This window comes from Neodiprion fabricii, chromosome 1 (genome assembly GCF_021155785.1).
Source record: "Neodiprion fabricii isolate iyNeoFabr1 chromosome 1, iyNeoFabr1.1, whole genome shotgun sequence".
NCBI classification, from domain to species: domain Eukaryota; kingdom Metazoa; phylum Arthropoda; class Insecta; order Hymenoptera; family Diprionidae; genus Neodiprion; species Neodiprion fabricii.
Genome location: NC_060239.1, coordinates 35,252,205 through 35,278,394, shown reverse-complemented (window position 1 = coordinate 35,278,394; position 26,190 = coordinate 35,252,205). Strand labels below are relative to the sequence as shown.

Below are 26,190 nucleotides of genomic sequence, written 5' to 3'. Positions count from 1 at the left end.
CAACCTTGACAGACTAAATTATAGTATCAAGGCCGTAAAGTTATGGTACTGACAAGAAAATTATCGTACTTTTATTTTCAATAAAAACCACAAACAACGCAATTTAAGGTACCCGAGAGAAGAATGTATACATATTTAGATCAGATGTAATAATGATGCAGAGACCAAAAAGTATATATACCTACATGTACACACGCATACTGATGTTGGTAAAATGTAGAAAATTGTGGATTTGACAAAAAGTATTTCCAAGTTGAAGAGAACTTTTTGCCAAAACAACTTTTGTTGTTACAGCAAATATAATAACCACACTGCTTTGTGATTATGCCTCAAAATTACATAATTGAGGTATTCTCCAACTTTTTTTTTATTTATGGGACATTGGTACAAGCTATAAAATATTGTCAAAAATATTATCCATTAAAAATAATAATTATATATGTCAACTGCACAGTTATAGGGCCAGTTTATTGACGACATGCTTTGAAATACTAAAAAAATTTATTGTCATAATTTGAAATCACTGTGCTGTGCGTACATACCTCGAATTACTGTTCAATTAATTGATCTATTCAATACTGTTCACAGCATTAACTAGATAGGCAACAAGTACAGTTCTTACGTTATATTTATGCCAGTTACAATTATTACGTAATGCAGACAAAAAATTCTGTAGTATGTATTCCATATCCAGCTCAGTAAAACATCTTTCGTTTTTTAGTGTAATGTATACGCGGAACTACAGTTATCTGTGTGAACTCTTGATTACAGAGCTAATAAACATAACTCAATAAAGATATATCAAAATACTGTATTGTGTCATTTCCGCTTTTTCTAAATGTTAAAGGACTTCACTCTGAACCCCATACTCACAATGTAGTTGTATGAGTTCTAATATCAACACAGTTGCAATACCAAGATCGGGTTATATTTTGTTCCATGCCTGAAGAAAAAAACTTCTGCTTTTAATTCAAGCATAAGTATAGTTCAATGATAAAAATTGATCAAGCAATTTAAACTCAATAAATCATTGCAGCTCCTTGCCCGAATCACCCACAAACTGTCATCAAATAATTACCAAACCAATTAAGTTTACAATCTATCCAAAAAGATATTTATTATGGTTTTTCAAAAAAAAATCTTGTTTTTCGGATCAAAATGTGTGAAAATAGACGACGAATGAATCGTGTTATACAATTGTAAGTTCACATACTAGTATCCTCATCAGTCTTAACCATCTATTACCCACAGCACATTAACACCAGACATTCCTAGATTAACACGTCCTAGCATTCCGTGATCCCGCGTCTTCACTATGTACAGGAACAGCAATAAAGTATGAAACATATTGTTTCGACCCTGAAAAAACCAATTCACATAAATTGTGCTGACAGGTGATCCAACAAATTTTGCTACTGAATTTATGAGTAGATCGTGCAACTTTTCATACCTTCATTAATCATTTAGAACATAAAAATCTTACCCTTTGTATTTCTTCATAATCATTTGGTGCTGAATCACCTGATAACGCCAAACTATAATGTGGTGGGTTAACCGAAGTGCAGACAATTATGGGTCCTTTATTTCGTGGCAAGTCTTTACCAGCTCTGGCCGTGTATCTAGAGGTAAAAGGTCTAGCATCCGGTTGATCTAAAGGAGCCTCTAGTTGGGTATCCATATAAGAAGCAAATAAGTGCATAACTATCTGTAAATGCATAATCAAATTCAAGATTTAACAATGTACATGAGAGTTTTTTTTAAATTTCCCCCAAGCAGATTAATTAGATATTTACCGCTGTATCTGTAGGTAATGAGTTATCCCATTCTTTGCCATTGTACGAACTGCCTCCATTCCATTTAAAATCACTCATGGATCCACCTTTAGCTAGAACTTTTATTCTTTTTACCAGATAATCCTGATTGTTTGATAACTCAAGAAATGGTACCAAAGCAGGTAATGTTGGAACCCCAGCCACCAACGTTGGTGATTGAGCTAACTTTCTAAGCCTATCCAGTCCTACATGGCCTGGCTGCGAGTCACTTAAACCATGCCTTACTAGGGCTGAACGAACGTTCTCTATTTCCATGGCTACACGTTCGACGACAGTTTTACTAATCCACTAGAATCAGACGTTATTTTTTTATAAAAATATATCACATCGGTCTCCCCAATCGTGGTTTATTATATTTCATGCTGTATCTTTATTTGTGCATAAAATCAAAATGTATTAGTGAATTTCCGTTCAGGATTGCATATAAAATTCGGATACTGCGCCCGTTTTTTGCGTTGCAATGCACAGCCTCTGATATTAGCCAACATAGAAGACATTGAATACAGTCTATAAGAACTGACTATAGCATCATATTAACCTCTTGAGACAAATTTCATATTCAATGATGCAGTAAACTAACCATTCGAAGATTGGCTGTCCATTGATTAACTTTATTCGAATCTATCCTGTATTTTCTCCAAATGTCTGGTGCTCCAAAGATACCTCTTGGAGAGTTGCCTTCCTCAGCTCCTGGACTTGTAGATTTCGATTTATCTGTGTAAGAGGGAAACACTAAGGTAAGAGTGAAAACCCTAAGTAAACCGTTAAAGGTCCACAAAATAGAGATAAAAAACAAATAATGAATATCCAGCCATATACCAATAGTTGGTGCTAATTGATAGACACATCGCCTCAACATCGGAGAAACTTCACCAGGATTTCTCGTCGCTGGATGTGACCAAAAAGAGCTTAATAAATTTGACGGCTGATCCACATTTGTTACAGACGTAGATTTTCGCTCTCTGTGTTCTAACTCCTTCAAATATGTCTGGAGTTGTACTTCATCATATATAAGCCCTTCGCCTGTTAAACTTCCATTTAGAGAGTTATTGAACGATTTGTTCAAGGAAGTATTTGGACTCACAGTTAACTTGCGAGGTGATGATGGACTATTGTACTTGTAAAATGGACTTGATACTGTATAATCTTCTGCAAAAAGCAATGGTAGTTTTTAAAGCAATTTAAACATCTTTTTAGTTTGCTTTTTCTTCAAATATTCAGTTAATCTAAGCCGTTTAACACAAGTCGCAATAGAATATTTTATTCACCAAATTGATACATACTGCTTTCGTTTAGGCCAGGAGAGCCGAGAGTATTTGATCGCCAACTAAGATTCATCGTTGAAAAATGCTGTGGAGAGCTTGGCTCAGATAGTTTTTGTGGAGTTGGTACTTCTGTTTTGAATAGTGGGTCATTGTCCGTTACTCCCAGCAGCTTTCTCTGTCTGGGACTCAAAACTACTGGCTGAATACTGAGCGTAGCTATTGCATAACTTACTATATGATACACCGCGTTTAAAGCTAATATCGATGCCAAACACCACTCAATCCAGCAAAATGGTTTATACGCTACTCCACCATACAATCTGTAATAGAAACGTAATTATACAGAATTTGAATTTTCTAACAATTAGTGCTGAATGAGAAACAGTTTATTACATATCATAGATCACAACAGACAACAAAGAAGTATTAATGAAAAACCAGGTGATACTGTTTTTCACTTTTGTCTGCGTCTGCCTCAAATCTAAGGTTTGTTGCACCTGCGGCTTTGGAGTAAGGACTCTGAAAGTGAAGAAAACTGTTAACTATTAAATCACTGGTAAGCTTATTTTGTTTCACTGGAAGTAGACAACCGGCGTCTATAACCTCTTTCTTAACCTCAAAATACCTGTAATTCGGTTTGATTTACCTTGCATTGGGTGAAATACAGCGCATAGGCGAATGAAAATTGCTCATGTTGCTGACTTTGTTGGAGAAATAATTGAATAAAAATATGTGATCCGTTAAATCTGAATTTACTTTATACAAAACAAATCACCTTCGTTGACGCATAGGCATGCGCACAAGCCACTAATATTCACAAGAAAGCGTCACATGTGTGTTCCGAAAACAGCTATTTCATGCAAGCGACATTGGGAGCTTTCCAGCAAGGAGACACAGTGTGACACTGTGTTACACGGTCGAACACTGTGCCTTGGTGCTTGTTGGAACGCTTTGAGGTTCTTAATTCAGTCACTAGAGTCCGCTCATGCATTATACGAAAAATCTAGGAACACTGAGCGCTCCAGGAAACAAAATACATTTGTGAAACGCGTGTAGATTATCATTGCATTTAATAAATAAATATAAACAATACCATGCGTTGAAAATAAAATCTCTAACTAAAAAATTGGCAGCAATGAATCCGACACATTGTCCAACCATGCTCCGCAGCTGTGTCCGACTGTGTCGCTCTGTGTCGTTGCTGGAAAGCTCCCATTGTATACTCGTCGCTCTTGTGAAAACAACATTTCATAATACAGGCGCCTGGTGTACCAGAACACAGTAACCTCAAAATCTTGTGTTGACGTAAGGAAATCAGCGAGAAATCAATCTACGCAACAAGCGAAAAATGGTGTATATTGAGTAACCTCATTGCGTTGATAAACTCTCATTGTCATAAATAGTCACAAATCAAAATGGGTAAACACGAAGTTGGGACACCAAAATACATTGCGAACAAGATAAAAGCTAAGGGATTACAAAAGCTAAGATGGTACTGTCAAATGTGTCAGAAACAATGTCGCGACGAAAACGGCTTCAAGTGCCATACGATGTCGGAGTCACATCAGCGGCAGCTATTGCTGTTTGCCGATAACGCTGGCAAATACATGGATGAATTTTCCCGAGAATTTTCCCAGGGATATGTAAACTTACTTAAGCGTCAATTTGGCACAAAGCGAGTCCCAGCCAACAGAGTTTACCAAGATTACATAGCTGACAGAGATCACATACACATGAATGCGACAAAGTGGTTGAGTCTAACAGGCTTCGTTAAATGGTTAGGTCGAAGTGGTCAATGCGTAGTAGATGAGACTGAGAAGGGATGGTTTGTAACATACATCGATCGGGATCCTGAAACACTTGCCGCACAGGAAAAAAAGGCTAAAAAGGAAAAAATGGATAAAGATGACCAGGAACGCATGATGGATTTCATTGAGAAGCAAGTTGAACGTGGTCGTCAAGAGACGGATGAAGATTCAAGCGAATTCAAAAAGCCACTAGAAAGACCGGAACAGGATAAGCCTCTTGTTCTAGAACTGAAACTAAAACCTAAGCCTGTGTCTGTGGTAGGGCCCAGTGTTAGTTTTACATTTGACAGTAAGTTAAAAAAGAAAAGAGGAAACTCGGGAGCTGACGAGCAGTTGTCAGAGTACGAGTACGAGTCGAATAAAAAAATTAAACGCGAACAACGTGACGAGAAGAACGAAAAGAAGAAGGATGCTACTGATATTAAAAGTGATAAGGAAGAAGGATGGTTGCGAGCTGGATTAGTGGTGAAAGTAGTTACAAGATCACTAGGAGAAAAATACCACCGGGCCAAAGGTGTTGTGCAATTGCCAGAAGATAAATCTCCTTGCTGTATTGCACGGGTAAAGCTCACAAGCCCAACTGAAGTCAAGGACCACGTATTAAGATTGGATCAAGAACATCTGGAAACTGTTATACCGGCAATTGGAAAGCCGGTAACAATTCTGCGAGGGAAATTTCAAGGAACGATGGCTGCACTGAGAAAAGTTCGTCTTGAAGAATTTAGTGTCGATGTAGAATTGCTTGAACGTGATAAAGGGCTACTTGTTAAAAGATTACCCTACGAGGATGTCTGTAAATTCAGTACTTCGTGAGAATATTTATATTGTTAATTTTTCCCCTGATATATTTGATTTCATTTTGAGTTGAGCTATGCCTAATATAGACTAATTGCTCTGCATCTTGAAAAATGTAAATAATTGTAATTATTCAAATTTGATAAGTAAAGGCCGAATGTTACTTCTGCAAGAACGGTAATAAGTGTTTTTAATTTGCGTACCAGTACTTCATGAAGCAATCTACTTGCGGTAAAACTTCCGCATTATTTATTTCGCTTCAATCTTTATTCTCATTAATCACATTGGAGTACATCTAATCACAATATTGATCTTCCAAACACACCACCGACAGTTCAGAATACTTCACAGCCTCAGCAATACGGTTCTGTATAAAAAAACACAAAGGCTCGTTCCAGTGATTCTTAACTTGGCAACCAAGAATGATACCTCACAGGATCATGAAAACAATATGTAGGAAATAACAAAGCGAATACTTGGATAACATGGGAGAGGTGAGCATGGTGGGCAGCAAGGATGTCCAGTTGGCGGTGGCGGCGGGCAACGTGGCGGCGATGGTGGTGGCAGAGGACAAGGGCAACAAGGTCCCGGGAAAATGGGTGGGCAGCATGGCTTTGGTGGGCGGCAAACTGGTCTTTGGGGTGGTAGAATGCAGGGTACCTCTTCTATGCGAGGAGGTAACATTATTGAGCAGGATGGCGGTGTCGGAACATGCCGACACTTGCTGAAAATTCAATATGTTAATATAGGTATGTATGTTTCTAAACATGGTAACACCAAATCTTGTTATTGTTATAGACATAACTTACCAGCAGTCGATTGCACAAATCAAGTATTTCAGTTCTTCCATTTCATTCCAACAAGCAATTTTGTGAGATTGATTTTTATTACACATTGCAAAGAATGAGTTTATAAAGATAAGAACGAAACTGGAGACAAAGCAACAGAGGTAATAACGGTTACTTGGAATTTCTTTTACAGGTTCCAGTCGAAACTAAAATTTGTTCATTTTGGGTTAACGAAGAGAGGAGAAATAAGTCATATATGAATAAAAAATGAAGATAAATCAGTTGTTATCCTAGTTGTTGGGTGTCATTTTGAACTTTTAACTTACAAGCTTTTCTAAGGTTTCGATGCTGACTGGCATTTGTGTTTCCCTATTCCAATCAAACGATAGAGCCAGTTGCAGAGTTTCTCAAAATTTATTATATCCCAGTTATTAACACACCTGAGTAACAAAAGCATTTAATTATTTCTGAACTCTAATGTTTGCAAGTTCTCATTTGCATCAACCATTTGCTAAATCTGAAAGTTCATATTTTAAATTCTAGTAAATTTTTACGTTACCAGCATCTGCATTAAAAAAAGTCATGCCATAAGTATTTTAATGTCAACATGACACGATGACATAGCGAAATGTATGTCATTTTGTTTGCTGTCGAATCAATGATCTTAGTACTATCCTACAACAGATGACATAAATTTCTACTACAAAGTCATAATTTTTAATTTCAGTTCAGCATTGGTCAAACTAAAAATTGAATGATTTCCTGCAGTGGTTGTAGTGTTACAGAAGTCCATTGCTCGCCTCCACATAGTGGCGAGTGTTGCCCACCTCCACCATTTTGTTCAAAATGTTCTCTTGTGAATTCTGCACCTAGCCCTCCAATATCTTTCAAAACAGCTTGTGGGCCCTGCAGTTCCTGTGGTCCTTACATTCCCTGTATTCCAAAATTTTTCACTACGTCGTATTTACATTCAAGATTTTTAAAGTTGTCGATGAAGATGAATGAAGTATAATTATTAGTGTACTATAAATAACATGAACATTACAAACAAGAATAATATTTTATTTCATTTGTTGTAATATAATATTTCTAATCATACACTGTAAATAGATTTGGAACAAATTCGTGTATGATGTTCAGAAAGTGCATGTTTATTACATAATATACAAATGTGAATATAACTCCTCAATCTGGTTTGATAAAAAATTGATAGCACGCAATACCATCTGTTGTATATCAGTGGTCTCTTGGGTTCAATGACTCATTAATCCTCTGCATAAACTACACCTATTTGTCTGCGTATTTCATCCTCGAGTTCTGCAAGAAGCAATGACTCTTTATGTGAAATCAGGGGACTCTCCTTCAATCCTGTAAAACAAAACTCCATTAGCACATATGTGCACACATTTACATGAGGTTCTACAAATTGATTATATGTTTATTATAGTCTGTTACCAGCGCGAAGACATCGCCGAACTTCCGCTGCTTCGTATCTGAGACCAACAGAGTTGATGAAATTGAGTGGATGTTTCGGCTCAGGTAAGGTGATAGACTTCGTTTCACCCGATGGCAGCACAATATCGGTTGGACACCAAAACAAAGGTACCCGCAAGGTACCCTTCGTGCCTATTATAAGAGCTTCATTAGGTAGCTTCACGTGGCAGTGTGTCATCACAGTTGCGGTACGACCTTCCTTATATAAAAGTGTTGCAGACATGGAAATATCAACGCCATCTTCATTCAAATGACCACCAGCCTTTATTGAAATTGGCTTCTCCCCATTGTACACAAACGACGCCAATTGTAATACGTAAACTCCCAAATCTAATATACCACCTCCTCCAAGATCTTTTTTTCTGAAACAATTAAAGTTTGGAATATCACAACCAAACATATGCACTGCAATTTCAGTTTCTCATGAAACCCCCAGAGTTTTCTAATGCTGTGAAACACGGATGAGTTCTATCATGTTTTCGAAATTTTAACGCTACGCTTGTTTGAGGAGGTAACAATCGATTTTCAAACTAAAGACAAATAGAATCTATATTTGCCAGAGCAATAGCATCTTATAATTACACCTACATTAGTCTGTCAACCTTTGGGGCTGATATTCCAAAAGAACCGATAACTTGTTTAACTTCTCCCAAATTTCCGGAATCAATTTCCTTTTTGATCCATTCATACGTTGGGAAACAGCGACTCCAGACAGCTTCCATCAAAAATAGACCCTTTGCCTTTGCCAGATTAATAAGTTCTGTGGTTTGCTTCAAGTTCAACGTCAAAGGCTTCTCGCACAGCACATGCTTGCCATTGTTTAACATAAGCGTGGCAACCTCGAGATGTTGAGGATTTAATACCCCAATGTATACGATTTCTATTGAATAAGTTACATCATTAGATAGATGGAAAACTTTCATATAAGATTATCAGAGGTTCGTCATACTCTCGTGGATTTTCAATATTTTTATTCAATGTGTTAGTACAGAATGCAACTAACTTACCGACGTTACTATCATTGGCAAGATCTTTATAATTTCCATAAGCATTTCCAATTTTGTGTAGATTGGCAAAAGTTTTAGCCCGTGAGAGATCACGCGCCGCTATTCCGACAACAGTATGCTCTCCTTCAGGTAAGCTAGCCAAGGCTGTTACAAAGTCATGAGATATCTTTGCTGCACCTGCGATGCCCCAACGAACTGCCATTTCAGATACCTCTGTATACATAAATTATTGCGAGCAAAGCTCAAGGTAAAGTGCTGTTGCAATTTATAACTAGCCGGATGTACAATAAAAGCTAAGAATTTTTACTACAGGCATTAACAGATGATCTCATTCAGAGTGCCTAATTTCTCAGTTTTAGTTGATTAAATGTTTGAACAGGGGAATCTAGGGAGAATTAGCACGCCCGACAAATTTGAAAGCAGTGAAGGATACCAATAAATATTCAGATATACCAAGAAACAACTTAAATTTGGAAAAGAGAGAAAATGGTGTTAAATTTGTCTTAAAACTAGCTAAAACTGTGATGTAATCTGATGTATGTTTCTATATAAGAAATTCAAGGTGACCCTAGTTCAATCTTTCCTGCTTTCACTGTCAAAAAAAAATGTGTTAAATTTGTAATAACGTCAAAATTGAAAACGAAATGTCACGTAGCAGTTTAATAAAAATGAATAAAATTCTAAGAAATTTCTGAGAATTTTGAATTTGTTTGAAGTATAGCTAAGCTATTACCATTTTGTAAATGGATTCGAGCAATATTGAAAAATATAAGCCGCCTTCCTGGAATTCAGGAGACAACATTTTTGGCATACATACATATACAATACACTTGCATGCATGCACATAGATGTTGGAACATTCAATAAAATTGTGGAATTAATAAAACGTGCTTCCAAGTCGAAGAGAACTTTTTTTCAAAACAAGAGTTGACTTTACGGCAAATACAATAAACACTCTGCTTTACAATTGTGCCTCAAAATTACATAATTGAGGTATTCTCCAACTTTTTTTTTATTTATGGGACATTAATACAAGCTATAAAATATTGTCAAAAATATTATCCATTAAAAATAATAATTATATATGTCAACTGCACAGTTATAGGGCCAGTTTATTGACAACATGCTTTGAAATACTAAATAAATTTTTTCATAATTTGAAATCACTGTGTTGTGCGTACATACCTCGAATTACTGTTCAATGAATTAATCTATTCAATACTGTTCACAGCATTAACTAGATTGGCAACAAGTACAGTTCTTACGTTATATTTATACCAGTTACAATTATTATGTAATGCAGACAAAAAATTCTGTAGTATGTATTCCATATCCAGCTCAGTAACACATCTTTCGTTTTTTAGTGTAATGTATACGTGGAACTACAGTTATCTGTTTGAACTCTTGATTACAGACCTAATAAACATAACTCAATAAAGATATATCGAGATATTATAACGTGCCGTTTCCACTCTTTCCAAACGTAAAGGGACTTCAATCTGAACCCCATACTCGTGGTGCAGTCATGTGAGTTCTAAGATCAACATAGTTTCAATACCAAGATAGGGTAATATTTTGGCCATGCCTCAAGAAAAAAATGTCTGCTTTTTATTCACACATAGGCATAGGGCAGGAACGTTAAAAATACGTATATTTTATGGATGTTTATAGAGATAGTGTATGATATCGACAATCTAGATATAGATAGAAAATGAAACCCACTTATATGATTACCATCGATTCCATCATATTTATGCTTCAAACATTGACATATATATTTTCAGATATGTAATTCCATGTTTCACAAACGTGAAAGGAAGCTTAAGGACTGAATTTTATATAAAATTCTCAACAAAAACACTCAAATACATCATCATTTGATGCAGAAATAAAGAAATAGCCTGCTTTTTATGAATTTACTATTGTGGTTTATGATACGTGGACTTAGATATTTGCAGCTATATACATCAACATCAAACAGAGTGTTTAATGTATACATTTCCATGATTAAAAACTTCAAAACATTGGAAAGCTACAACTAATTATTAATTTGAACGAATAATAAGCCTATTACATTGACCGCAGATGTGAAAATAATTGTATGGTTTTACCGTAGATCATTATAATATTGGTACAATAAAATATCGAAAAGTCAGATGATGTGAAATATCAATCTATATCATTGTCAGTAAGAAATGACTACTGGTTACGGTTTGAAATGGTTTGAATGCCAGTAAACAAAGCCGTTTGTCACCGTTTATATCTCTTGAACACGATGAGTATTTTATGAAGTATTTCAAATGTTTGATCTGAACGTATCATTATACCTGTCCACTTCTGAGTTGTATGATTAAAACACGATTACACTTGTTGCGTTAGACTATGCATTAGATAAAAATTAGTACACGTGCACTGTAGAGAATAAATTATAAATGTAGGGTTGATTTACTCAATTTATAACACCAGTCAGTAAATCCAACAGAAATATTAAATTTATGCTCACAATATGTTTACTTTACAATATTGTTTAATATCGTTACGACGTAGGAACGATGCAATTCGCAACGAATTTTGTCACGTTGCTGACGGTTTTATTCACGAGTTTGTTATCATCTGTGTATTATCATTCATTGCATTGTAGAATTCTACTGTATCTGAAATTACATTGCCTTACCGACTGGATTAATTGTATACGATTTAGTTTCTCGTTTCAAATCACGGAACTAGCGACCTTTACCAAGTAGAATCAAATCTACATTTTTGTATATCCAATGGCAAACAAATAATCTTTGAATGTAATTGGCTACTTGTAACGGCTGTGATTGTGTTAAGAAACGGTTAAAACCACCGGACATTTGATATTATTTTATAGTTTGACGAATATCATCGATACTTTTTCAAAGATCAGTCAGAAAAGTGGGGATTTAATTCCTGCTGAATCACATACTAGTCAATTCATGATAAATTCCTATTCTTTCTGTGTTTATGTGTAAATGAATTTAGTTGATAGGTATTCAATTAATTGACGGAAAAAACATTAATTAAAGATGTTACGAAATGCTTTCAACTTGCTATGTGCGACGGTATGTATTCATGTATTTACTGGACTTGTAACGATATTAATAAATTAATGATAAGTACCCTTTGACTAACTCCTACAACTGTGTAATTCAAACTATTATTTCAATATACTACTTTAACCTTACCCTTTTCTTATCTGGTGTACTTCTTCATCCTAGAATGGAACTCACGCAGTCTTCAAAAGAACTTTAAATTTAGTTCCCATTGTCGTTGAACAAACGGGACGTGGTGAACGAGCCTACGACATTTATTCCAGACTTCTTAAGGAGCGGATTATCTGTCTCATGGGACCGGTACGAATTCAATAGTCTTTAAGTCTTTGTCAACGTCACGCAATATGGTCAGGCTCTAAGAAATTGTTTGGCTCAATTTAATTTTATGAGAATTGACAATGGCATAACATTTTTTTTACTTTCAAGGCTCATACAATTATATTATAGAGTTTTCAAGTTATAGAAAATCAGGTAGACTTGATTAATTGTTGAGCTTATTCCTTATAGATAACAGATGATGTCTCCTCGCTTGTTGTGGCACAATTATTGTTCCTACAATCTGAGAGTAGTAAAAAGCCAATTCATATGTACATAAATTCACCCGGAGGAAGCGTTACAGCGGGCCTAGGAATTTACGATACAATGCAATACGTACTGCCACCTGTAGCCACCTGGTGCGTTGGTCAAGCATGTTCGATGGCCAGCTTACTTTTGGCTGCCGGGTCCCATGGGATGCGACATTCGTTGCCTAATGCTAGAATAATGATTCACCAACCTTCCGGAGGTGTCCAGGGCCAGGCAACAGACATTCAAATTCAAGCTGAAGAGATCCTTAAACTCAAGAAGCAAATAAATAAACTCTATGTTAAACATACTGGACTTGATCTGCTGCGAATAGGTAAGCCCTGTGTCATTTCCTGGACATGAAAATCTATCTACTTCTTGGAAATTTTACATTGCAATCCCTATGATGTTGCATATTGTGAAAAAAAATTGATGTATTGAAATCTTTCACAACGAATATGGTTGAATTTTGAATTAGTACCAATAAGAAGTAGAAAGGAATTTAATTACAATTGGTAATATTAATAATCGTAGAAAACAGCATGGAAAGAGACAAGTTTATGGCACCGAACGACGCGAAGGAATTTGGAATAATAGACAAAGTGTTAGAACACCCCTTACAAGAGAAGGACGATAGCAATTCTTCGACCCAATTGATAGACAAATCTGTTACTAGTGCCCCGACAACTTGATTTCAATCCGTACAGATTGGTTGTAAACAGCAGAGTTCATTATAAAATGATTTTATTAATAATATAATATTTAATAAACATACTTATAACACTGTGTCTGTTTATTGTAGCCAAGCAGAGTACGGCAACGATGTGCTTCGATTTTTTCATTTATTTATTTTCATTGATTCACCCATTGCGTATAGGTTTTTCGAAATACCCTGATTGAAAATATTTCCTATTTTCTCATTTGATTATCATTATTCCTACGAAAAATATGAACATACTCTGAACACAGACGCTAAGCGCCTTGTGATCACATAAAATTTATTGCCTAACGTTAAACGATTTTGCGTAAAAGTATAAAATATTATCACGTAATGTTTAGTAGTGAAACAATGCTCAACATATATAAAAATTAATGGCAAATATATATACATAAATAAACTTCATATAATATTAAATTTTAGATTAAATGATTGCATCACTGGCAGCGTGGTGTCTGATTTTTTTCGATAATTGGAAGCATTTTTTGGAAGCACTGCCAAATATCAGCGTATTTTGATTCAATATAGCTTCTTAACAATTATTCACGAATATGTGATTATACTTGATAATATAATTATTATTGCATGGTCTTAGACAGAACAGACAATATGTAATTGACTATTTGCCTGTCACGATTGAATGATCAAAAAATCAAACAAATTATTCTAATCGAATTTCTACATCAAACACAAACCACACATTTTGCCATACTATTAGATACAATTTTTGACGTAAAATAATGTAATTTACCGATTTCAAAAAAAGGTATCTGAAAAAGCAGCACTCTCAGCAAGCCTTAAATATATTAAATGGAAGGCAAGCGAAATCACAACGAGCAATAACATCAAAGAAATTGAGCTACTGGTAGTAACTCTATGCCTATCATACGAATGTATGAAATAACAAAAGCAAAACAAAGGCAAGTGTTTTGCCGATCGTCAATGAATCAAATATTCAATTTAATCTTATTGGTTGTTGACCTACAGGATTAAGGAACCATAGATACGATGGTCAACTAGTATAAAATGTTTCCTAATCGATGAATAAATGAAGCATATTGACACGCGGCGTTTGATCCAGTAGCTTTTTTCTTTGCTACGATAGTCAAAAATTTACTGAGGACAGACCTGAGCATGCGCTAGCATAAGAATGTCCTTTTTCTCTTTAGGGAATCTTAACTCTCGTCCAGCTAACCGAGCCGTGTCTAATTCTTGTTCAGCCACAGTTAACTCCATAGCAACAATCCCTCCTCCGCTCTCATGCTCTCTGGCAACCCAATCGAGAGCCATCTGGCTTCGCATGTCATCGTCAAGCGCTCGGTGGCTGTAGTGTGCGACTACCTCTTGCCTGCTGCACTGTCTTTCGCGCATAGCTTTTAATGATCCATTCCAGTGCAAAAGCTGAAAGACAGTCATCAGTTCTTGGAATTCTAACATTGTTCGGCCACGGTTACATTCAAGCATGAATCTAAATGCTCCGATCCCTGTGTTGGGGTCTTCCTTTTCATCTCCACTTCCCTGGAAATATTTATACATCTATTTTTATTTAAAATATCCTCAACTCTTTGCAATCCTGTTGCGTGTTCAAAAATAAGGTGATACAATTTATCATTTGGCACACCTTGACTGTTTTCCCCACAATCCTGTAAATACATCATTCACGCACTGGAAAGTGGGGTCAACTTGATCTTTTTTTTCTCTGTCATTTAAGTAGGAAACATAAAGGTACTGATCCAGTGGAACTAGATACCCGAAATTGGACTACCACTGACTTTTGAAGATAACACCAAGTAAATACATCCACATGTACTTCATGAATAATCCAAAAGTTTGCAGGTGATTAAACGAACGCAAACGTTTTGAAATAGTATTTTTAGTGACAATTTGATTAAAAAAATACCTGCGTCTGACTGCCAACTCCATTTGGGGTGGATGACGGTTTTCCAAAACTAGCTCTAGCTTCTGCCACAGCTTTTTCTATAAAATCGTCTGTAATACGTCTGGAAGGATGTTCATTGAAAACTGAATTCATTAGTGCAATTTTGGCTGCAGAACGACGTGCTTCAGCCTTAGTGGGACAATTTTGGAAACTGCCAAAACAGGAGCCACCTGGCAGAGTGACGTAACAAACATAAGGTGGATTGGCTCCAGGAATAGATTCATAAATCACTAGCGCTCCATTCCGTAACTCTGTTCCTCTGCTCTGTTTCATTTGCCAAAATTCTTGCAAAGCCTCCACAACGTTCACTGTTATCAAAAATAAAACCAGAATTACACAATGCTTTCTGTTAAAGAAAGTACTGCATAATAGTATGGAAAATGGAAAAAATTTTAGACATGTAAGATAACTAGAATAATCGATGATGATTTGTAAATAAAGATTATTACCTCGTCCGTAACCCTGCGTGTGCTTAGCAAAGCTATTCACCACAGCGTCAACTGCTTCTCGTAAAACTTGCTTAGCTCTAGCGTCAACTAAACCACTACTGACCCCCATATTTTCTGGAACACGAGATTTTGTTTTGGCTGGCATCACACGTTGTATTACCCTCTCAACAGATCCTAATCATTTACCCTGTAATAAATATTTATAATCATAAGATTACTCGATAAAACAAAATGAAAGTAATAAGAAGTTGGAAATGATATGCGAATTTTATTTCAGGTATCTTATCGATTTCAATGACTGTTATAGCTCACAAGGTAAGTGATTAGTAATTCAGGTGTAGTGCTGGACAGGCTCGAAAATGAAATACTTATGGGTAAGAATTTATGTGGAAGTCAAAGTACTCATTTGAGGTTTATAAATTTTTCGAAGCTATATGTTGGAAAAAAAAACAAATTGGGGAGATTTCACTAATTTTTTTCCTTTATTATTAATTTCGATATTATCCTAAGATTTCATTTTTCACTTTGATCGACAAAAATAATTTCAAATTAGTTGCTTTGTTACTGAAAATAAGAATAATCCAACTTGAGGTTAAATCTAGTATGTAGTATGCAGCCAGAATTAGCAGTCAAATGTTCTATTATTCATCAAAACCTTTAACCCTCAATACTGTTATAGAATTGTGAGGATAAAACTGATCTGCATTTTTCAGTTTCCAAAAAGTTTAACACTTTTGGCTGCTAACTCTGACTGCTAGCTTTAGCTTCATTACTAGATTGATAAGAATCAAATAGAAATGTATCTTCATGCATCAGTTCAAAATATCATATCTCAACTCGCAGTGCATTTCGTGATTCATCAGATTCCGCACATATTGTACGTGCTTATGATACTGTCTAGACACAGGCTCGTTAAGTACACTTTTCAATGCCGCTTATCGGAGGATTAGGGTGAGGGTTAAATGCCGTGCAAATGGCAGAATTAATAGTATCCAGGAAGCACGCGGTGCCCTAATGTATCGTAAGCAATAAAATTCTTTGAAAATCGAACAACGGAGGTGAAAGAGGGAGGGGGGGGGGGGGGGGGTCAATAAACTACGAAGCGCACGTAGAGGTATAGTGGAAGAATAAACGAAGTATCCTCATTAGTGTAGTTATCTTTGACTAATAGCGGTTTAGAAGGGAAGTCCAAAGGGTGATTTTTCTATAAGCACTTTGGTTTCACAAATCCCGATTGAGCAGATGCAAAGTACGATTATTATAACGGACAATTCGATGCGATACTAACACTTCCACTTTACCGGGTGTAGACGCTGTCGCGAAAGTAACTCCTCGAACTATGGGCTCTTGAGCAGACTTCGAATCTCGTGAGTGGGAATTCGCGAAAATTAGTTCTCCGTTGGGAACGAGCGATGTGGGATCAAATTGCGGGACATATATAACGCGTATAATGGCCCCCGGACCCCACTAGCCACTGATGATTTCCAGAAAGCCAGTGGTTCTCTTTCTCCTCAACAATGAGCAGCAAATCTCCTTTGATCCTTATACCCACCGTTCTTCTTCCAGTTTACATGCAATAACAGGAGGCCATTTATAGCAGGACCATACTACCAAGACGGTGGGTGACATGAACGAGTGGGTAAGCAACTATACCCATTGACTTTCACATTGCAGATGGACAATCGTTTGTTCGCTCCTGTCTCCCCCCCCCCCCCCTCCATCCGGTCTATCCCCGTACACGTTTAATCCTGCAGCTCGTCATATTGTCATATTTGTTCAAGCTTCGTGATGCGACGCAGCGCCACTATTTTCCCAGTGGATAACAGCACAACTATCGGCCAAGTTTACACGTGGTCTTGGGGTCACGAAGAAATGAATGTACCGCTGATTTTTGTTACGACTTTATTGAAATTCAAAATTAAAACACTTTTAGGTCAGCCTCGTTGTTCAATAACTTCTTTCTACATCGCTTAATTTTTTCTCTCGCTTATTTTTTTTCATCTATTCCGACTGCAGTTACTAAGATACTACAGCAGATTCACAGGCCATCTGTTTACGGAGATATGCCGGCAGACGTAGGCCTTCAAAATTCACGCTCGGTCCAAATTTCAAGCCAATGTCACGGGCACTCTAATGTCAAGGGCCTTCCGTGAGAGGATGAATAATGGTCGCAGGATACCCCCAAATTCGTGCTCCGTCTGAAGACCAACAGTTCTACTAATTATATTCCGTAGACAGCGAATACTGTAGCAACCAATACATGTATATTTATAGCATGATAAAAAATTTAAGTAAATAAATTTGTAGCGTGATATGTTGGAATTTGTTCGAGAACTCTAAAAATTTGCCGTCAATTGATGACAATTCAATTTAGTTGAATATATTCTATCGTACTATAAATGACTGCAAACCGACAATCGAAGAATGCAAAATAAATCGCTTACGCAGCTGTTAATGCTATTATGATGTAACAAGTATCGTGTCCCTAATTGGCGATAATTACATTCCGGAAAGAAATACATAGCGGTAAAACAAACCTCATTTGATGGATGAAGTTGATGGTAATCTATGGGGAGAAAAATTTCGCGCGCAATTGTACGTGCATAGATTGCATGCGAGTATTATCGTTTAACGAATGTAGTTGAATGATTAACTCTGTTGATAAACGACGGGATTGTAAATAGTAATTAATGATAGTGAGTGTGGTCAGTAACGCCGGTAAAGACCCCACCTAAAGAATTGGGGTACGTGGCAAGATATCCTTTGACATCTCGTTGGCGGGCCGAAGGTATTGCAGGCTGAGTTTACGCGCGATATTTCCCGCGCCCGCATCTATGTGTTCGCTTATGCGTAGTGAGAAGTCGGCTGTGTGTGCGCGGAGAAATCAGCTGAGCGCCAGCTGTCTGCCAGAGTTCGACCAATCCGGGTTGTTCCGAACGATGCACTCCCGGCAAGCGCGTCACACAACCGGTCATTCTCCCGCAAACGCGCGATGGTGTAATACTTGCATTTCGGTGAAAACTGCAATCGTGTTAATTTTCAATCGTAAGATAAAGGTTCACGGGTTAGCGGTGGTGCGTTAGAGTGAACTGTGAATGTACTCAGTGACAAAATAGTCGAGAATATTGTGTACGTTGTGAGTGATGAATGTGACCACCATCGGTTCGATTAGGTTGGATTATAATCGCGATTTAACACGAACGCGCCGTTTTTATAAGATAGGATATTGACGTTACTGATTTTGACGCCTTATTCTAAGTGAGGTGAAAATTTTTAGCTTTTTTTTGAGGTTATGTTGTGTGTACAGAGGGCGTGACAGTACCGAGCCGCCGACTAGGGGTTGGCCACCTTTTCGCGCGCTACTCTCCCGCGCTTTGAGAAGAAAACCTTCTCGATATTTCATTAGAAATAAATATTCCAGCCAGTACGTAGCGGCCCTAACCAATTATGCAAACTTTTAATAATATTGCGAACCATTCCAAGCCCTGGTAAATAATATTTCGACATCAATTTGCCAGAGTCAACGTAGAGACTGTGCATTATGGCGAGTGTGTAAAGTGAACTCTGCATGCACGGACCTCCTGTAATTTTCTATTTTACTCTGGATATTCCATAGTGATTTTTAATTATCCGGTCTCCGAATATTCCCCAAGATCCGCTCGATCCGTTAAAAAAATCAATACGCACCTGGATCTTCGTCGTCAGATAAAATACGCCACCAAACGACGAACAAGATGCCACAAACGAGGTAGGTCGACGAACGCCACATTTACACCTCGAAAAATATTTTATATCACCAATTAATTTAACTCAGATCCCATTTGGATCGTAGTTTAATAATCCATAGAAATTTGCAAAAAATTTTTATCAATTTTATATATAAATATTTTATTCCGGTAAGAGGCTCGACTTTCCGAAAGTAAGGTTCTATTTATTTGATTCTCTTATTATTATAACGATTAAACCTTATTAAATTCATCTCTGAGTCTGAACAATGTATTTCCGAAGAAGTTTCTACTTTTCCAACAACGTGGAGGTCACGAAAAATCTTCCTATTGGAGGTGTTCCAGTTACTTGCAAATGGCTGCCATTAAGTGGCTCAGGTTTTTAGGGTGAAAAACCCACTTAACTCACTGCAATAAAACTGAAAATCAATTTGATCGATTACCAAAGTCATTCTCCAAGAAATATTTTCTTTTCATAAATTTCTGACAATTTTTCGATACCTTCAGAGTCGTGGAACCGAACCTTTGACGTCTCTCGTCACTGACACATTTTTTTACAATAACTGTTCAACTTTAATTAGAATTTAAGCAAATATGAGGCGTATTTGTACCAGTGTGTGTTGATGCACAGATCAAACACTAAAAATTTTATTCTGATAAGTAAACATAGTCCAAAATTCAATCGAGAAAGCTCCGCCTTGTTAGATCAGAATTCGCCAATTTGTTGGGTTTTAGAACGTCACCCTTTGCAATTGCATATAAATTTATAATCAGCATCACAGAGTATTTGATGTAATGATTGAAACACCAGCTTTTTTATGAAATATTATTAATTTTTCTATTAGTGACATTGCTTGAATATCGTCAAGTCAACTTGATTAAATTTTCAACACCTGATTACCAAAGCCTCGAATATTGGACAACAACATTCAGATTATCTCTACTTATGCTTTTTCAAGGAAAGTGTAGAAAGAATTACACAGTTTAAAATGTGATTGAACAGGGAATGGATCTCGTAATATCTTAATGTAGAAATGTTGAACAAATTTTTGGCCAATAATAAACGATCTAAAACGAAATATTTCTCACATTCAGCTTGCAGGAAAAGCAGCCATCACAGATTTATCTGCCAACAAGCAAGCCACAAACTCTGAAACGTAAACGTCGAAACACAGAGATCTCTGAGGATGCAGAAAATATTTACCCACCTAAGAAGGTCCCCTCGATATCTTCTGCTCATACACCATCCAATGAAACTTGCCACTCGACTTCAACTGCAGATGGTCTTCGTACTCCACAGCAGCAGCAGCAGCAGCAACAGCAACAACAGCAACAAACCTCACCTTTAACAGAGCAGCAGGACCCAATTAGCTGGTCCGAACTCAGGAATGCAACTTGTTTCCTGACACCATCTGCGTCCAACGGTGGGCCCAACAGGCCCAGTCCACTTCCTTCCTTTCCTTGGGCGGACGGGTCACAAGTATGGTCGCTGATGTGCCTAGGGGATCAGAAGTCTTTGACTCAAAGGGATCCTCAGATGTTTCAGAGGCATCCCACTCTGCAACCTCGAATGAGAGCTATTCTGTTAGACTGGCTTATCGAAGTCTGCGAAGTTTATAAGTTACACAGGGAGACATATTACTTAGCAATGGATTTCGTTGATAGGTATCTGTCGTCTCATCAAAATGTCCCCAAAAACCAGCTTCAACTTATCGGCATTACTTGCTTGTTCATTGCTTCTAAGGTGAGTTTCTAGTATTGCGGTCACGTTCTAGATCTTTAAAGTCTCATTGCTCATTAATAATTTTTGGCCTGTAAGTTATGCCTTACTTTTATGAATTCACAATTAAGTTTTGGACTGCAGTATTTTGTTTCCAGTATTTTTGTAGTTGCTTGAATTATTTGTAATAAATATTACTGGGTTAACCTACAAATTGGTAACTCGTATGCTTTATTATTTTTCAGGAAATTTATATGGGAACAATCGGCTTGGCAAATATTTCTCTAAATTCGATATTTAAATCTCCACCTTCAATAAATCATTTTAATTCAAAACATTTCGATAAGTAAACATTTACCATATGTAAAAAAGAATTCATCAATCAAGCACGTGTAAAAGCAATTTTGAAATAGGATTTAATTTTTTCCATCACATCCAGGCCTCAAATTTATTGTTTCTTGTCTGAAATTTAATCCTTCAACATATGGCTTTAGATAGAAATTTTTTTGAGCCACAGTAATTGGTTATCATCTTTCTAATCAAGACATATGCAAAACTATGCATTGCGTTCCATCTCGCATAATTTTATGACATAATATTGTACAGGTATGCTAGAATTAGCATTAGAAAAAAAAAATTCAATTTCTCTAAAACCATTATTATTGACTTCTGAAACAAAATTCTTAAACCACTTTTATGCTGAAATCATAAACGTTTTCACACTAAACATATAAAATAACCTATCCATACTTTACCAAATTGAATTAATTCAATATTTACTATATTGTTTGTTGATTATTTATCAACACATTATTGAAGCAGACTTCTAAGGCTATTGGTACTTTCGAAAATGAAGTCTTTTTCAGATAAAATTTATTTTGCTGTTCGAACAAAAATCTGAACTATAGTTGATACAGTTAAAAATACCCAAGATAATTTGAATACAATTATTCCATCAAACAAAAATCAAACAACAATTTTCACGAAGTAAGCCACTTTTATGATTACTGAGAGACACAGCAAAAATCATTAAATTTTTTATGTTGTTAAACATTTTAAAAAATTGAACCATACCGCATCAAATAATTTGCATTGAAAATTTCTTCTCGGCACAAGCGACTAATACAATTATTCATTCTCACGTACAGGTTGAGGAGATCTACCCTCCTAAGATAGCGGAATTTGCATACGTCACGGATGGCGCCTGTACAGAGTCAGAAATACTTGGAAAAGAACTGATAGTTCTGAAGGGACTCGGGTGGAATCTTTCTTCAATCACAGCGCCTGGTTGGCTCAACATTTACATGCAAGTGGAATGCGGTGATACATCTCGTCCGAATGCATTTGTTTACCCCCAATATGGTGGGCTTAAATATTCTCAGGCTGCCCAACTCCTTGACTTGGCAACGTTGGATGAAAGCTGCCTTAAATTTCCGTACAGTCATATAGCTGCCGCAGCTATTTATCACGTACAAGGAAGAGAGTGTGCCTTGAGAGTATCGGGCTTAACATGGGAACAATTATCACCGTGTGCAAGATGGTTAGACGCATTTGCCAACACCGTTGCCGAAGAAGTTCCACAACTTCTGTTGAGATCCGCCATACCGCCCATAGAATCCCATTCCGGGTCTGGACTAAGAGCAGCAGTGCCTAATATAGTTATGGACGAATCCCATCGCATACAAACTCACGTAGTAGATTTAAATATGTTGGATCGAGCCCTGCAACGGTTGACAACCGAACTACCTCTTGCAGACTCTGTCAACGCGCAAGCAGAATTCGATTCCAACAGTAGCCTTAATAGAAGTGGCATTTTAACTCCACCCTTAAGTAATCAAAAACATTCATCAACTCCGCCCCGGCTTCCACCGCCACTGCACCCTTATACTTAAGCCGTAATTGACTTTGTAATGATGGCTTGAGTAGAATAAACATAAAACATTGTTATAGTTAATCATCAATGGCAACCATCGTATTTAAACCATCGTGATATCTCTTCCAACACCGCTGCGTAACTTTCTGCCATAAGTAAAAGGGCTTGCACAGGGATTAACACAGCACTAATATCTTGAGTTGAGAAAATTTGGAGCAAGTTGAAAAAAATAAAGATTTGTCTTCAAAGTTAAGAGTAGAAAACTAAACTAAAAAGTGAAAAGTAATGCTCTTTGTTCAAATATTTCAAGTGCTTGCCAGGTGGGCATAAACAGTCATTTACAGAACGAACAATTTTTAACAGTTAATATCAGTTGATAATAAACTACAGTTTTTCATACAACTTACTGTCGCTCTAGCTTCATTTAACGAAAATTAATGGAAAGATTGAAGAAGTGATCAAAATTTGTTGAAATTATGACCATTTCACTCTTTGCGTTAACAATGTTGAATTCAATGCATAATTATCAACAAATGGAAATATTATTTTAAAATCGAAGCCTTAGACAACAGCTTTTACATCCTCAAACTTGAAACATCAAGTGTCATTTGTTTCCTGTTATTTCTCTTTTTTTCAAATAGTTAAAGAGTATGTGTAGTTGAACAAGCCGTGCCGTGTTAATTTTCACCTTTTCAATTCAAAATTCGATCAGAGTATATGATCTTGGCCCAGATTTATGACTATAAGTTATTCAAACTATTTGGCGTAACTTTCGTGGCGGATCCTGTAGACAATTAATTATCCTAAGATTCATTTTAATCGCTTTTGCACGCGAGCTAATTTCTTAGCATTTGTTTTTCCACTTTTCAAGTTAATTCGAATTATATGCATCTAGTAACTCTTTATTCTAAGCATCATTTACTAAAGTAACTGTATCTTATAGCATGTGGTGTGCTTCTGAGCATTGGTTATAATGTGGAATTATACAAACTGAAGAAAAAGAGAAAACATTATTCAGTCAATGTAGAAATGACTTTTGACTGAATAATTGCTCGAATGTGTAGAAACAAATTTACTTACGATTTAAAATTGATTAGAAATTCTTTTATCCATACCAATAAGTAATTTACAGATTTTTCATTCTATAGTAGTAAACTGGGGATTTCTTTGTTACCCTTTGGATAAGACTGACTAGACCAGTCGCTTTAATAATTCTCACTGGGATCGTTTAACTACTGGCTGTAATGAAACTTTGGGAATAGTGAATATAATCTATCCTAACATAATATATTTAACTTAACAGCGAATTTCATTCTTCTGTAACTGATTTTTGTACATAATACGAATTGTATATTGTGTCTATTATGTCAGAAATTGATCGCGTATATATTGTTGATGTTTAATGACTGATGACATATGTCCTTAGGCCTGAATTAAAGGAGAAAGAAGAAAAAATGAAAAATGGGAAAAAAGTGATAGATTAAGTAATTCATGTTTTAAGGTCCTATAACAATTCTACATGATAGACTCGATCAGTTTTTATAGGTGTGTATATATATATATATATATATATACATACATACATACATACATACATATATATATATATATATATATATATATATATATATATATATATATGGCTGTATTAATTTATAAATAGCTACAAGGGCATAGAATATTCATACGTATTGCTTGGTTATCACTTGTGGCATTATTGCCATGGACTAGTACATTAGTTTTTTTTTTTTGCATTTTATGTCCTTGCTGTTAACGCCGCCTAGAATGTCAACTCACGTAACATGTTAAAAAATAACTTAGGTTCAAATTCAATTACTCGTGATCATCTTTCAGTGAAGAATATGCATTGTCAATAGAGATTGTAAATTCTTGATTTGAATTTGTGAATCTGATACCTGGAACAAATTTCTGCATGTTTGACTAGAGCGAATTATTAAACATATGATCTTTTTCATTATAAACTTTGGAAATATCTTTTATTTTCTTTTTTTTTTCATACAATCTTTGATTAGACATGTATTTTGAAAATTTTTGTTGTTACTTATAGGAAAGAAAAGGAAAAAAAACCTTCATTTTTTGTTGTATCTTGTGGTGCGTGCTTTTTGTGTGCACTGTAAATTTAATGCTAGTTATATTTTTTTACATCGGCGTAACGAGTAAAAAAATAATACCAATAATAATAGTTCACGTTGCAGGCAATATGCGTGTGTGTATATATTTTTAAACAAGTACTACATTGCTTGAATAGTCTTTTTGGTCGAAATTCTATTATAAAAATTTAAGTAATATCGTTATCAATTGTACATAAGCATTTGCTTATTGTACCTGTAATGTACAACATAGAAGAAAAAAGTGCCTTGAACTTCTGACAGTTTTTATTTACGTCTAGAAAAATCTGACAAAGCATGTGAATAGTATTCCTTTGTACCTTATGTCATTATTACACCATAATCATAAATTCGTTACTACTCCACAGCACAGAATGAACATTATTACTGAGTGTTAAAAATACAAGAGGTGCCCCAATTTTTCCCCTCATATAATTCCCACCCTTCTTATGTCCGAGAGTCTCCAGTGACCAACCAGAAATAAACAGGTTGTCTTGTGTGAAAATTGTATCGCCAAGTATAAATTTTTGTATGAAAAGTATGTTAATGAATTAATAAAGACTTACTTTACTAAGATGAACCATGTACTGAAGTTGATTCGCCTTTTCAATCCCTTGGTAATGCTTGGTAGACAATGACAAAGTTTTGGTAATTATTTTTAAAAACTTGCAAATATGGTTTTTAAAATTTTTCAAGGAAAACATGGCGACATCAGCTGATCAAGCAGAAACTTATACGGCTTGCACGATACCGTTGGCTTGTACGACCACCGACATTTATTATAAATCCAAAATTTGGCAGAACATCTTTTCGAATACTGTGAGTAATTTCGATTTAATGTATGCCGCACGTACTCGACGGTTTTTGAATTGATTAGAAATTTGTTTACGGTGTGTTTTACGCCACCAATGAAAATTTAGGATTTTAGACAGTACGGACAATACGACGTATGATTGGTTCATCTACGCCATTTGACACTCACTACTTTGGGACCTGTCTTACCAACGGCT

General features: G+C 36.1%; 6 protein-coding genes across 16 annotated transcripts; 3 read left to right on the top strand and 3 right to left on the bottom strand.

Moving 5' to 3' along the window:
* Positions 1-482: 482 nt before the first annotated feature.
* On the bottom strand, positions 483-4,050 carry LOC124184430 (transmembrane protein 209). 3 transcript variants are annotated; one of them, XM_046574133.1, is made up of 8 exons: positions 3,744-4,050; positions 3,491-3,632; positions 3,116-3,417; positions 2,652-2,981; positions 2,413-2,546; positions 1,794-2,120; positions 1,484-1,705; positions 483-1,359 (listed from the first exon to the last, which is right to left on the bottom strand). In XM_046574133.1, exons 1-8 carry the CDS (start codon positions 3,748-3,750, stop codon positions 1,231-1,233), a joined length of 1,593 nt encoding a protein of 530 aa, XP_046430089.1. In that variant the 5' UTR covers positions 3,751-4,050; the 3' UTR covers positions 483-1,230. The 3 variants fall into 3 exon arrangements, with proteins under 3 accessions (XP_046430089.1, XP_046430081.1, XP_046430098.1); XM_046574125.1 differs by having other exon boundaries at positions 3,491-3,616; positions 3,744-3,993; XM_046574142.1 differs by lacking the exon at positions 3,491-3,632 and having other exon boundaries at positions 3,744-3,993.
* A 221-nt stretch (positions 4,051-4,271) lies between these two features.
* On the top strand, positions 4,272-7,052 carry LOC124184459 (DNA/RNA-binding protein KIN17). The gene has a single exon (XM_046574163.1). It carries the CDS (start codon positions 4,513-4,515, stop codon positions 5,716-5,718), a length of 1,206 nt encoding a protein of 401 aa, XP_046430119.1. The 5' UTR covers positions 4,272-4,512; the 3' UTR covers positions 5,719-7,052.
* A 564-nt stretch (positions 7,053-7,616) lies between these two features.
* On the bottom strand, positions 7,617-11,520 carry LOC124184467 (trans-1,2-dihydrobenzene-1,2-diol dehydrogenase-like). Of its 5 annotated transcripts, none has more exons than XM_046574214.1 (5): positions 11,493-11,520; positions 8,990-9,202; positions 8,571-8,862; positions 7,944-8,344; positions 7,617-7,856 (listed from the first exon to the last, which is right to left on the bottom strand). In XM_046574214.1, exons 2-5 carry the CDS (start codon positions 9,189-9,191, stop codon positions 7,753-7,755), a joined length of 999 nt encoding a protein of 332 aa, XP_046430170.1. In that variant the 5' UTR covers positions 9,192-9,202; positions 11,493-11,520; the 3' UTR covers positions 7,617-7,752. The 5 variants fall into 5 exon arrangements, with proteins under 5 accessions (XP_046430170.1, XP_046430150.1, XP_046430161.1 ...); XM_046574194.1 differs by lacking the exon at positions 11,493-11,520 and adding an exon at positions 11,317-11,486; XM_046574205.1 differs by lacking the exon at positions 11,493-11,520 and adding an exon at positions 11,244-11,289.
* A 260-nt stretch (positions 11,521-11,780) lies between these two features.
* Positions 11,781-13,352, top strand: LOC124184502 (ATP-dependent Clp protease proteolytic subunit). Its single transcript, XM_046574278.1, has 4 exons — positions 11,781-12,072; positions 12,229-12,363; positions 12,571-12,961; positions 13,162-13,352. Exons 1-4 carry the CDS (start codon positions 12,037-12,039, stop codon positions 13,317-13,319), a joined length of 720 nt encoding a protein of 239 aa, XP_046430234.1. The 5' UTR covers positions 11,781-12,036; the 3' UTR covers positions 13,320-13,352.
* Positions 13,353-13,452: 100 nt separating this feature from the next.
* Positions 13,453-20,800, bottom strand: LOC124184485 (protein limb expression 1 homolog). Of its 5 annotated transcripts, none has more exons than XM_046574247.1 (4): positions 20,667-20,800; positions 15,734-15,920; positions 15,246-15,592; positions 13,453-14,881 (listed from the first exon to the last, which is right to left on the bottom strand). In XM_046574247.1, the coding sequence occupies exons 2-4, from the start codon at positions 15,876-15,878 to the stop codon at positions 14,459-14,461; spliced, it is 915 nt and encodes a 304-aa protein (XP_046430203.1). In that variant the 5' UTR covers positions 15,879-15,920; positions 20,667-20,800; the 3' UTR covers positions 13,453-14,458. The 5 variants fall into 5 exon arrangements, with proteins under 5 accessions (XP_046430203.1, XP_046430213.1, XP_046430183.1 ...); XM_046574257.1 differs by lacking the exon at positions 20,667-20,800 and adding an exon at positions 17,387-17,894; XM_046574227.1 differs by lacking the exon at positions 20,667-20,800 and adding an exon at positions 17,022-17,380.
* Positions 18,658-23,986, top strand: LOC124184450 (G1/S-specific cyclin-E). The gene is made up of 3 exons (XM_046574150.1): positions 18,658-19,481; positions 20,554-21,202; positions 22,327-23,986. The coding sequence occupies exons 1-3, from the start codon at positions 19,468-19,470 to the stop codon at positions 23,068-23,070; spliced, it is 1,407 nt and encodes a 468-aa protein (XP_046430106.1). The 5' UTR covers positions 18,658-19,467; the 3' UTR covers positions 23,071-23,986.
* Positions 23,987-26,190: the final 2,204 nt, after the last annotated feature.